This window comes from Lissotriton helveticus, chromosome 1_1 (genome assembly GCF_964261635.1).
Source record: "Lissotriton helveticus chromosome 1_1, aLisHel1.1, whole genome shotgun sequence".
Classification (NCBI taxonomy): Eukaryota; Metazoa; Chordata; class Amphibia; order Caudata; family Salamandridae; genus Lissotriton; species Lissotriton helveticus.
This window is the reverse complement of record NC_136057.1, coordinates 1,871,961,090-1,871,974,583: the sequence shown is the minus strand read 5'-3', so window position 1 is coordinate 1,871,974,583 and position 13,494 is coordinate 1,871,961,090. Positions and strand designations below refer to the sequence as shown.

The 13,494-nt window shown below is 46.5% G+C and overlaps 1 protein-coding gene across 1 annotated transcript in view; it reads left to right on the top strand.

Moving 5' to 3' along the window:
- Nucleotides 1–13,494, top strand: part of COP1 (COP1 E3 ubiquitin ligase) — a 922,999-nt gene that overhangs the window by 450,928 nt on the left and 458,577 nt on the right. The window contains exon 13 of the mRNA XM_078642019.1: nucleotides 4,609–4,717. Coding sequence (XP_078498145.1) covers nucleotides 4,609–4,717 — 109 coding nt within the window. The remainder of the gene's footprint in view (nucleotides 1–4,608; nucleotides 4,718–13,494) is intronic.

Below are 13,494 nucleotides of genomic sequence, written 5' to 3'. Positions count from 1 at the left end.
AAGAATGTGAGACGGACATAAGAGTAAACAGGTCTATGATCCCATCTAATCAACAGTGTTTTTTAATAGCCCTTAGTGCCAAGAGGGTATAACTTTGGAGGGTACTGTTCATCAGTAATACTACCTAATCATTATTATTGAGAGAATAAGGCATCCTACCAGCTTCCAGATACAATAACTCCTCAGCTCTGCCCAAAATAGCTAGATCCCAACCTCAGCAAACACAACCTCTTAGAATGCACGTATACCTGCCAAACCCAAAGGCTGCCAGTTTAGATTCCACATTGTGCCCCTTTCGTCCACCACCCTACAATTTCAGTCTCTTGTACTTACTCTTGCAGGTTTGTTTTAATCCCTGACATACCCCTTTGTCACTTTCTTCCTATCTATGGCTTCTGCCATTGGTATTCCTTCCTCCCTTTGGGTCTTATTCAAAGTCTAAGGAAGAGAATTAAGTCTGGTTCCTCAAGAATAATTGTTTGTGCCCTTCAACTCTAAGCACCTAACAATTAAGCACTAGGCCCAAAGGTCTGGAATGGTGGATGGGAGGCTGCTTGTCTAGTTCTAATCCTGTTGACTTGCAACATTTGCTCCCTGAGCTATGCCAATGCTTCCCAAACAACCTATGACTACCTTTTCTTTCTATCCTGCTGATTTTTCTATTGAGGCCTCTCCCGCAGGAGCTAGGTACATTTATTGCAGTGCTGACTGATAGTTGGGCGATGGTTTTCTGTGCATCATGTCTGTGTACTTGCAACTGTTCCAGTATATTTTAAACTGTCTGTTTGAGGCATGTGTGGCTTTAGATACACATGCTCTAGTGTTAGGCCTGGATGTGTGCGAGATGTTTTTCTCTGAAGAAGTCTTTCGAGTCAAGAGACAAAGTGACGCCTCCTCTTGGTGATAATGTGCACGGTGATCGACTCCATTGCAGATTGTATTCTTTCTGCCATTGGATTTGATTGTGTTTTGTGGCGTTCCGGTTCGAGACCGGCTCAGGATCCTTTCAATTCACTGTTTATTTATACTCTTGTTGGGAATGTTTCGGTCGTGTTTTCCATCAATATGTCCAGAAAATAAGAGAACTTTTGTCTATTGATTCGATTGGGCTCCTACTGCAGCCTTCAGGCCTCGCCCGTTTGGGCCTACTCTTTATTACAACCAGCTTCTACAGAGAATGCGCTGCTAATGGAACAAACTCCATTTTGCTTCTGCCAAGCGAAGCACCTGAGAACCAAACCTCCATCAGGTTTGCAACGTATGTCTGGCCTTGGACCATCAGGAAGCAGACTGTGATGCGTGTCGATCCTTTGATCGGAAAAAGACATTACGGAACCATAGGGCATGTCGTAGTGAGATCGAAGAGACACCGACATCTTCGCTCAAGATGTTGAACAGGAACAGGAAGAGCTTCTTGAGGCCTCTGCAGCTGAGGAAGAGGCCTTTCCCATTGGTGACTCCCGTCCCGCTCCGCCTCCGACCTCAGCACTAGTCTCCAGCTGCACGATCTTCCTTCGGGTATGTGTACAGTGAGTACCCCTGCCCCTGTTCCACCTGCCAAAAAATATTTGGTTTCTACAAATTATTTTGCTACATGGCCACCACTGCCAGCCGGCCATGGTCGGTACCGACCATCTGCTACAGGACGCCCGTCCTCGGGCTCGGCACGGAAAAACAAGCCCAAACAGCTGGCTCCTGCTCCAAGCCGATCAGACTCTGCAAAGAGACTACCACCTGCCTCTTCGGCTGCGAGCACCCCGCTTCTCCCCCTTCGGCTCCGACCACCTCGTATCCAATAAAGAAAACTGCTTCGGTACCGAAAACTTCAGCTTCCACATCCAAGTTAACTTCAGAACCAAATCCTCCGAATCATGCAGGAGCAGCTCGATCCGAAGCAAAAAAGCTACATATACAACCTTGCACTGACCGTATGTTAGCTCAGCCTGTGCACTCAACGTCATAATCATCTAAGTGCCAGCTTTCTTTTGCGGAGGCCCTAGATTTACCAGTGCCTGCTAAAAAGGACAGTGCAATCAGCCCTTTGCATCCTCCTCTTCGTCCTTCTCCACCACCTGACTTTCCACCCACTGAATCACACTTTTCTACCCTTCTGTCCTTCCCCAATGACCCACTTTCCTGCATCAGGCAACCGATTGCGGCCTTGATGATACCCTTTATATTGTCTATTGCACTATCCTCTGCTTCCCATCCACATGGTGGTAGCCACTACTGGCTTTGTCAGTCCCAGTAGTGTTGCTTGACCATGTTAAAAGTATAGAAATAAATGAAATCATTGGTTTATATACCTTCAAGATGGGCATCACATTTAACATGGTTGGTTGGGCATTAACAAAGCCAATAGATTTGCTCACTCTACATTGGCCTAACAAGACTGATTAGGTTTGCCAAAGCTTGTTAGATCTGGCATAGAGACAGCAGCCTGTCTATCCTGAGGCAATACTAATATTACTAAATTAAAAGTGCATATGCATACACATATCAACCCCTTTCACCCATTGGTCTGTTCAGCGATCATTCACATTTTGTTTCCTTCCATCTAAGCATACTGATGAGACTATGGGTAAGAGCACTTCAGACATCATCTCTCCTGCATAGTGCCTTGGGAGCATTATCCATGATCAAATGCTCGCATTCTCCTAAAAATAAATGCACTTCCTTCTCAGGGTGGTGGGCTAGTATATTACCTTGCCTATGCTTTTTTCTTTCAGTTCTTTATCTTTGTATTTTTATAGACTTTCTTGTGTGTTTAAACTATATCGTATGGTTAGAGTAATGCAAAGCCAGTGGTATATTTTCTTTGTGCCAATAAGAATCATATTTTTCTATGATGTGCATTGAGACTGCAAAGAGTTTCTTTATATGTTCTAGGCAACCTTCCTACTAGGAAGCATCTTTACTATTTTATTTAAATTATATGTGATGATTATTTTTTTTATTTCAATTCTTTATTGTAGTTATATGGCTCCCACATTTGGGTGGGTGTGGGTTGTTTTTTCTCTTTTTTCTTCTTTTTATTTTTGTGGCATATGTTTGTAATAAAACATAAATGACCGTGACACCGGTTGTCCAAGATCATGCTCATTGGCTTTGCCAACACTTGTTGTAATGAATCTCAAGTCAGATAAGTGGTGTTGGATACAGTGTTCTGCACATGAGGGTGTGCCATGTTTTTGCTACTGTTGTCTGAGTGTATGTCGATGTGGCGCATGATAGTGGTGTTGATTTCTCAGCACATATATTGCTTTGGTGTTATGTTTTGTCACGAGGTTGATGGGGTTTTGTCTAGGGTGTTGTATCTGACCATTTGTAGATTAGATTGAATTGATGGTGTGTGTTGCGATTGTTAGGTTTTGAGTACTGTTGGATTTCCAATGAAAGCCTCAAAAGAGACCTTTGGCCGCATTGGTTACTTGTGTTAAGAGCAGTCTCTAATATATGGAGTGTGGGGTCGTGTCTCAGTTTGAGTTTGAATAGGTGGGTTTAGCTAGAGAAAAACCAGCTATTCCCCCCCAAACGGAGCCACTTTTATACATTAGTGTAATGTTGGGTGTTGTCTTCTGAAGGTGAGAATTTGAGCCTTTTTATCATGTTGGATGAAAGAAAAAAGACGTCCAATGTAGTCTTCACAGTCACACATGCAAAAGTTCTTAAGAAGCCATTTCTTTCGACTGTAAGCTTTAAAAAAACACTGCATAAGTATATTTTGTTTATTCATATTTGCAGAAGTTCTTCAGTTTGGCAGAGGCAACATATTTCATGGGCCTGCTCTCTTGTTTGTACCTAAATTAATGAGCTACCTGAATGAAGGGGTTTAAACATTGAGTTCCTCAATCTAAATCATGTTTGGCATGAGTATGCTGGTTCTCCACATGTCCTATAATCTTGGCGGCTGTGGTATACAACTCCTGACTAGTTAAAAAGTATTTGTTATCAATATAAAGTGACTGTACCTGCTATTATATCTGCTGGTGCTTAATGGATTGTGGTGTCCTCCTGATCGACACGAAGGACAGTCTAGTACTCTTGTGAGTCTTTCAGGAGAATAGTGCATATAATGGAGAATCCTTAGTGTCATTGGAAGTCTGTAAGGTGATTTAAGGACCCTCATTAAACTAATTTTGCAGCAGCGCTTCTTTTTATGTCTCAGACTTCTAGGGAAGATCTTCTTGTGGATCAGCAGTGGGGATTACACAAGTTCCCTGTCATCACATCATAGTTCTCCAATACTGTGTGTAATGAGAAATGTGTTGTCCCCTCAGATTATCTCCCTAGCGCAAAGTGCAGCGGAAAGGGTTGTTGCACAGCATGGTGTCTCAGCAGCACCAGGGTTTAAGGGATTTGTGCTGCTCCAGCATTACATGCATCTCCTAGGAAGCATGCAAAGTTAAAGTGACTCTTTTTCATTAGATATTCCATCAACACGGTAAAGAGAGGACTGTGCCTGGTCCTTATTTAGGTAGCACACAAGTACTGTGAGCTTTTTCAAAGAACGTGTCTTAACCTATCTGCTTGCTTCACCAGTTAAGATTTTACAAGTATTGTGGACCAATCTGCATCCAGTAAAGTGCTTCTTTTGGGTTTTTGCAGCTGTATCAGCTGGAGCAGTTACCACAAGAACCTTTTGGCTAGCAGTGACTATGAAGGCACAGTCATCCTGTGGGACGGGTTCACAGGGCAGAGGTCGAAGGTGTATCAGGTGAAGTAGAGGAAGCTATTTCTATCATTCCTCTCTATCATTTGTGTCCTTTGTTTCTTTCCTTCACTCAAAACTGTCCTCTCAAGAATCTTTTTTCGCTGTTCTTTGTTCACTTTTTTCCATCTTATTTTTACTCCAACTCTGCCTCTCCGCTCATCATTCTGAAGCACTCTGTTATGACATGTTGTACTTTTCGATCACACATCCTACTTCCCTGCTTCTTTTCACACTCCTCTTTCCCAGTACTCTCCTCTTTATTTCATACTTTGCCTTTCATCTTTATGACATATATTGTTTGTAGCATATGCTGTAGGTACACATGCTTTGCATATTTCTGCCATCTAGTGTTGGGCTCAGACGTTTGCAGATTGTTTTTCTTCAAAGAAGTCTTTTGAGTCGTGTGATATAGTGACACCACCCTTAGTTGGCAATGTGCATTAACATCGGCTCCATTGTTAGACTGTTGGATTTCCGCCATCGGGTTAGGACATGTACCAATTGAGCTTCATGTTTGGCGCCTATCAGAGCTTTACCACCAGGCCTACTCGATCGCTCAACTGCCGTGCCTATGGAAAAACTCACTGTGACAGAACCTTCTCCTACCTCGCTGCCAAGTCTTGGAACACCGTGCCGACCCATCTCAGACAATCCCTGTCGCTGACTCAATTCAGGAAGGACTTCAAGACCTGGCTCATCTACTGAACACCAGAGCGCTGATGGATCAGCAGCACCCCCAAAATGCCTTGAGACCCTCATGAGTGAGTAGCCACTCTTTACAAATCCTGATTGATTGGATTTTCACAGTTTTCATCTCTTCTCGGTGTACACTGAAGACAGCGCTCCTCTTGATGCCTCATCTTTGGGGCCTCAGGCCTCACCTGGTGCACTCTGCCCCTTCTCTCGAGAACCCTGTCAGTCTGAATGCAAGGCCAATGATGGGAAGGATTCCCTACCAATACTGCCCCCAGTACCATTTCCAGTTCCCCATAGCCAACCATCATCAAGTCTCAATCTCTGCTTCTCCCACCAGCATATCAACATCCTGTGCCAGGCCTGCCTCATCTTCTGGACAAAGAAGACTCTTAGGTGCTGACATGGGTGGAGGTGGGCCAGTTGGAGAATCCTGAGGCAGGAGTCCAGTGACTTCCCTGACATCTTCTGAGAACATGTGTTGAAGCAGTGGAAGAAACCTGTCACTCAGGCAAATCGGTCCACTCCAGCTCAGAGGCAGACTCCCCCAATTCGGAGGGAGAACAGGAGAAACACCCTGATGCCTCACAACTATGGAAGACTACGACCATAAGTATAGTCGGAACCACATAATCCATGCCTGTGCAGTGGTCACTTTTACAGGCAGAGCATAGCGCCCAGAGGGGGTTTGGCATTGAGCCCAGACTCCAAACCATAGCCTGCCAGACAACCACTAACTTCAGGCCATGATTGGCCCTGACCAAAGTCTTCGGAGCAGACAACACTCCCTCCTTCAGCCACAAAGATCTTGCACAAGCTTTGAACCCCTTTGCAGTTGGCATGATCCTCAACACTAGCACCAAAGCCTGCACCAACACTGAAGCCAACTTTGGTGCTGAAACCTACATCGCTGCAAACACCATCCTCCACATTGAAGGCTCCCACGGCTCCGAAAACACCATTAACAGCTAGCACTGAGGATTCAGAGCAACTTATCCTCCAACGTCTGCAGAAGGAGTTAGCCGCTTGCCAAAAGTGTCTTTTTGTACACTGGAAGACAGTCAAGAGGTCCACAAAGCTGCTGCTAAAGCCTCAGGACACTCTCCCACAGAAGGGAACATTGACTTAGAAGGATCAGATTGCTTTGAAGCCTCCTCCACCTTCCTCGCATGAGAGATATAAAGAGAGGGGTACCAGCCCCCTCCCTGCTCAACCTCTTCCTCCTTCTTCACCACCACTTCCGGATCTACCTCCTTCAAATTCACCAGAGGGATCACCTCACTCATCTAAGTGAAAGGGCAGCCCACTTCACTCTGCCAAGCCCTATGTTGCACCATATTATCCTGAGCCTAGGGATGACCTTTTGGATGACTATCATGTTGATTTGATTGTTGATGCTGAAATTGATCTGTATGCAGCCAAGCCTCCCCCGATGACACTACTACATACCACAAAGTCATACAGAGGGCAGACACATATCACCATGTTGATGTGCATGATGTCAAGGAAAACGATGACTATCTTTTTGAAAAATTATCCATGATCCAACACCCCCTTCAGTTCCTCATTATGTCTGAGGGTATGCTCAGGGCCACCTGAAAGACCTTTAAAGAGCCCGTCAAGGTGAGGGTGATAACACACAGGCAGCAGTCGAAGTGCATTAAAAAAAGGTAGGTGAACTGTGAAGCTGCATGCAATGGTAGTGGGATTAGTGAGTGTGTTTTTCTTGGTCTTTCACCTTCAGGTAACTACTTACAAATACTTGTGAAGCTTAAATGAATAATAAATGCAAGCTAAGTTAATCAGTGGGAAATGCTTTATAGTACATTATAAAACATCTCTTAGTTAATTCATTGCAGAGGTCTGTGTGTGTGTAACCAGAGAGCCACATCATTGAATCTTGGTTGCTGCAGTGGAGAATAGTAACTTGTGTATTTTTAGTGCACTGTGAAATACGTAAGTCATTATTTTAAACTTGGATATAAGATAAAAAGGTGCCTCCAAGATACAGATTTTAGTAATACTTAGACTGTATGTAGTGATTTTTTGATATAACTGTGTCACACACTTCATGGCCCAGTTGGTCACTCCCTTGCACTACCACTCAAAAAGAATTAAGATGTGTTATCAGGTAGCTTGAAGTGATTCTATCAATTAAAGCCATTACCAGCTTCCAAGCAACCTTTACATTTGCAGATTAACGAGTCCTGCAATTTTGCATTTCTTTCAGGCAAGCAGGCACACTGGCAGGAAGGCTTGTTTCTTGTTTAAACTGTCTGTTCTTCCCTCGGTTTAACATCACAAGTGACTGACTGCATGACACTTCAGTTGAAGCCTTTAACCTATCAAAATGAACTCTCACAAAAGTAGGGGAACTGTTTTTCATAATTAAAGTATGGGCATTTCGTGCCCCTCCAATCCTGCCCGCTTTCACCGCTGCATCCAGGGCCAATAAAAAAATATGAACCCTACACCCGTGGTCTTGTACCTCTAGACTTGATAGTAGTTCACAAAGAGTGTGAATGCCCAGGCTCCAGAAGACGTCAGCCCGCCTCTTGAGGCTGGTGAAAAGGTGGATGCAGCGGGCAAGAGGTTAGCAATGCAAGCAGCCACCGATTGGAGGATTGCCAACTTAGCTGGCCTTCTCTCCAATATGACAGGGAGCAATAGGATAAGATGAAGGACCTCCTTGAACAATTCATTAGGAGTGGAGACGCGAGCTGGTAATGGAGGGGAAAACCCTAGATGCTGCTGACACTGCAGCCAGAGGGGCAATGCCATCATCTTCGTCAGACGTTATGCCTGGCTGCTCGTCTCTGGCTTTAAACCAGAGGTACAACAGTGTCTGCTAAACCTGCCATTCAATGGTGAACATCTCTTTTAACCGCAGTTGGACCAAATGCTGGAAAAACTTGATAAAGACACGTACAAAGCCAGGCCTATGGGTGGCCTTCAGACGTCTACTCCACCTGGATCCTTTCAGAGACCTCAGTATAAGGGAGTGTTAGAGGGATGGTCGGAAACAGAATCTAGGAGGCCGTATTTGGTTCTCAATGTTTACTTATTTATTGAGTATTAATAAGAGTAAGCAGTCAGTAATGGCAAACATGAATCTTCTGCAGATGGTATGAACTTCAGTCTTCCTCTCTTCGGGGTGTTCGTTCTTCGGTGGTGCTTTTTTTTCCCCCAGGAGGCTCAAGAGAGAAAAGAGAACATGGGCTGTAAGTGTTGGGTCCGAAGGTTACTTTTCTGTATGTATACCCGTCACCAACACCTTGTGAAAACACTTGCGGTTTCTGTAGACTCCGTGCACGTAGTGAGGACAGGGTTATAAGGGTGGCCGAGGTACGAGCAAATCGTAAAACCAAACGGGGAAAAAGTGAAGAACACAAAGGGAAAGGGAAAAAAACCAAGAGGGAGGCTAAATCCCCTCAGCACTTGTTTTATCTTATTTTCTCACAAGGTACTCTTTAAACAATAAACAAAAACAAGGAGTCATACTTCCTCCTATACAGCCTATTGAACACTTTCTTCAGGGCTTGGCTGTGACCTTGCGTCTGATTGACCGTGTTAAATAACAGATCTCTAGCAATTCAAAACCAGAGAGCAAAATCACTGCGTCTACCTGTGGTCACCTCTTTCCCCACCGAGTCCTCCTTAAGTCTGCCTCCCTCCCGTAGCTTCCACGGTTCCCTGTCTTGAATTCCTTAAATCTACCCTAGTGTTGGCTTGCTCACTTACCACTGGGGCCGCAGTTCTCCAGAACTGCGGCGGCAACAGGCGTCGCCTGGGGGACTCCACCAGTCGTCAGTCCAAACTTCTGGATCTTCTCCTTCCTTCTCGCCGGCCGTTGTCTTCTCTTGCCTCGGATCCACTTCCCGCACTCTTGTCTCGGCATCCGTGATTCTCTCCACGTTTCCGGGTTCCTCCTGGCGGGCTTCCTGTTCCTGTGGGCTGTTCCTTTTCCTGGCCTCCTTATATGTTGATTGGTTCCCGCCGAGGGCGGGGTTCATGACATCCTTTAGGGAAGAGGAGACGTCGAAATGTTTACCCCTTTGGTTACCTTTGCCTCCTATGGAATGCTCATTTCGTCCTTGCTCCTCCTTGGCCCCTTCCTGACAGGGAGGTAGCAAGATCATCTCCCCAGACTCTACTGCCACCTATCAGAGGCAACAGCAAGCCTCCCACCAGTCGTCGCGGGTGTGTTCTAGAGGGGTCTATAGAGGAAACAACACCAGGGTAGGGGCAAAAGAAGCTCAAGAAAAGGAGCTGCTTACTCCAGGCACTGTGCCAAGTTGATTTGCTCCCTATACTACCTCATCTCCAAAAAGGGTGGAACCTTGAGGCCTATTGTAGACCTCCGGCCTCTCAACAGATATGTCCACTTAGAACATTTCCACATGGTCACTTTGCAGGATGTCATCCCACAGCTGCAGCAAGTCAACTTCATGACCTCACTCGATACTTCACAAACCCATCCATCTGACTCGTCGCTGCTACCTACGTTTTGTGGTAAGTAGTCAACATTATCTGTTCAGTTTTTGCCATATGCTGTCACCACAGGCCCTAGTGTGTTCTGAAATGATTAGCTATGGTAGCTGCCCATCTCAGAAGGGGGTCACGTACTACCTCGACGATTGGCTGGTCAAAAAAGTGCGGGCAAACAACACTCGCTCACACTCAAGCCACCATATTCATCCTCCACAGATAGGGGTTCACCATAAATGCAGCCAAGTCCCACCTCCATCCTCTTAAGATCCAGCTCTTCTTGGGGGCCTTTCTCGATGTAGTCTCCAACAAGGCCTACCCCAGCCAAGCCAGAATGCAGGCAAGCCAGCAAATTCCAGCAGATGCTGCCTCTTTTTCATCCCAATTGTCAACCCACACTCAGAACAGTTATCCGCCTCCATGGGATGACGGCCTCTTGCATAGCAAGAGTCCACCATGCCAGGCTGCACATGCATCTGCTCCAGTCAGCACAGTGGTCTCAAGTGGAGGATCACTTGGAACATCTAGTGTTCATACAGGCCAGTACTCCTCTATCTTTGCAGTGGTGGAACACCAACAATCTGTTACATGGCTGGATCCCCATGGAACCTGTTCCACAAGTGATCATTATCACAGGCGTCTCACTCACTCGCAGGATAGTGAGCGCATCATCATCAACAACCAACTGTTCAGGGCATGTGGCCTCCATAACATAGGGTGTTCCACATCAATTATCTCAAGTTCCAGGCATCCAGTTACCTCTCAAGGCCCTCTTTCACGAGATTCTGTACAAAGTGGCCCTCGTAAAGACGGACAATGTGATCGACATGTACTGGGCTATTCACCTACTGACTTTACAATCTATGAAGAGCATGTGTATCTACGGCCACACATGCTACAAACGTAAAATATGGCTGTTGGTAGTATTTAGTGTTGTAGATTTACATGCACCCATCTACTTTACTTGGAGCCTTTTGTTGTTGCAGATCTACACTTCTTTATTTGCATATTTAAACTCTTTGAATATGACTTCTTGCATGGACACCAAACTGTCCTTTCTATTGCTCCATCTCTATGCTCACCTGCTGTGCAACAAACAATCTAACAAGGGAGCCAGCGCCCATGCGCATTGCAGACTATGCCTCGTGACTCGAAAGAGATCTTTGATGAAAAACAAGTTGCAAGCATCCAACACTAGATGGCAGGAGTAAGGAGAACATGTGAGTCTACAGCTCTAAATGCTACCAACAGGTGCTTACAGGGCAAGTAGCATATTGCTTTCTTTGCCGGCTCCCCTAGCATCTGGATCTACAGAAACCTAGTGTTCGAGGCATGTGGGCTGCTGAATTCATATCTGTGCATAGATCGCCGCCTAGTGTTGGGTCTGGATGATTGCACTTTGTTGTCCTGGAAGAGTCTTCGAAGTATCACGAGGTAGGTTACTTCTCCCCTGGATTACAGTGTGCATGGGCATCCTTTCCATGCTCAGATTGTTTTTTTCCGCCATTGGGTTCGGATGCAAACTCCTATACTCCAACTCGGAATCGAAACAAAACTTTTCTAAAGGCCTTCGACTTCGTCGGTATTGTTCCGTTCGGTACCTCTCTACTCTATACAACCTTCCATCTCGAATCGGTCGTCGACGCGGGCCGCTGGGCCTTTTCGACGCCACGTGAGCCGACTGTCGATGGAAAGAAGCCCCTTCAAAAGGTGCCCGCAATGCAACTCAAAGTTCCCCCATACTGACCGACACTCAGTATGCAACAAGTGCCTTTCCCCATACCATAGGGAAGAAACCTGCCCGGCTTGCGCCCAGTTCCGATCGGAAAAAACGATACGGATCCGAAGGGCCGCTAGGCAAGAAATGCAGCGACAGGCACCGGAACCCGACAACATCTTCGATGATGACCAGGATCTACCGGACGCTCAAGACTCAGACCTAGAGATCGTCACAGTCGAGGACTACTCCGACTCCGATGACGAACTACCGTCGGGCCAAATCGTGAGTACACTGCCCCCGACACCAATTGACCCCTCGCCAAAGGCTCCGGTCGAGGCATCGCCAACAGGCCTTAGCCAAGAACAAAAAAGACTTTCGACAGCCCCGCCTTCCGTCTCGGCTCCGAAAACGAAACCGAAACCTTCAGAAACCCCAGGACCCAGTGCCATCACCCCGAAGAAGGTTCCAGAGCCAAAGAAGGTTACCGACCCGAAGGGCGTCAATCCAAAAAAGGCTGCACAGGCAAAGACTGTCGAGACAAAAAAGACTGTCGACCCCCCAAAGGCCGCTTAGCCAAAAGCCGTCGACCCCAGAAGATCGGTCGACCCGAACAAGGGCACGCAACCAAAGGGCGTCGAACCGAGGAAAGTCGCCGACCCGACCAAGCCTGCGGCTCCAAAAACCGTCGACCCGGCATCCGGTGCCGTACCGAAGCCATCGAAGCCGGACAAACCTGTCGACCCAAAAGTAACAGCTCCGAAGACACCGGTCGATCCGAAAAAGATCGTCGATCCGGTGAAAGACTCGCACCCAAAAAAGCCTACGGAGCACAAACAACGTGTCGACCCGAAAGTTCCCGTCGACCCAAAACAACGAGTCGAGCCCAAATCAGGGCCCGAGCCGAAAAAATCAAGCAAAACACCAAAGGTCATCGACAAACCTGCCTCTGTCGACCCGAAAAGGCCCAAGCCTGAGCCCAGGACTGTAGAGGAAGAACTATTCCACCCAGATCCATCCGATGACCAAGCAAAGATTTACATTAACCCAGACACTGGTAAAGTTACCATCCTGCATAGGAAAAAGAGACCTTTGGACTTTGCACTTCCCCCACTAGGCCCTCACTCCCTTTTCAACCTATCATGCCCTCCACACCACTTGCACCTACCTCACCTTCTAACCACGATGACGATGAGGGGGACACAGGGTATGAACTACAGCCCCTATATGACTTTCCTCAAGATCCAGATCAAGAGGAACCCTGGGAGGAGCCAACAGACCCTTATGATACACATCCTATCCCTGATGTGCCCACTTACCCTTCGAAACCATCACCCACTGATGACACAGTAGTATTTAACCAACTCATAGACAGGGCAGCACAGTTCCACAACGTGGACATGCACAGTGACCCTGTTGAAGAGGACTTCCTCCTTTACACCTTCACTACTGCAGAGAAGAGTGTCAAAACACTTCCAATGCTAAAGGGCGTTCTAATACATGCACCTGACATATTCAAGGACACAGCCAGGGCACGGGTAATCAATCCCAGAATAGAAAAAAAGCATAGACCAGCTCCTACAGACCCCACCTATATCAAGGGTCAGCTGCCACTAGACTCCCTAGTGGTTGCTAACGCACGAAAAAGAGCCAACTCCCAGACTATAGGGGAAGCACCTCCCCCCTGATAAGGAGTCCAAAATCCTTGAGGCTTCGGGCAAGAGGGTAGCAGCACAGGCATCTAATTCTTGGAGAATCGCTAACACACAGGCACTACTGGCTCGTTACGATAGAGCACATTACGATCAGCTCGAAAGCCTTATGCAACATTTGCCCGAGCCGTTTAAAGCACAAGCAAATGATCTCATCTAGGAGGGAAAGT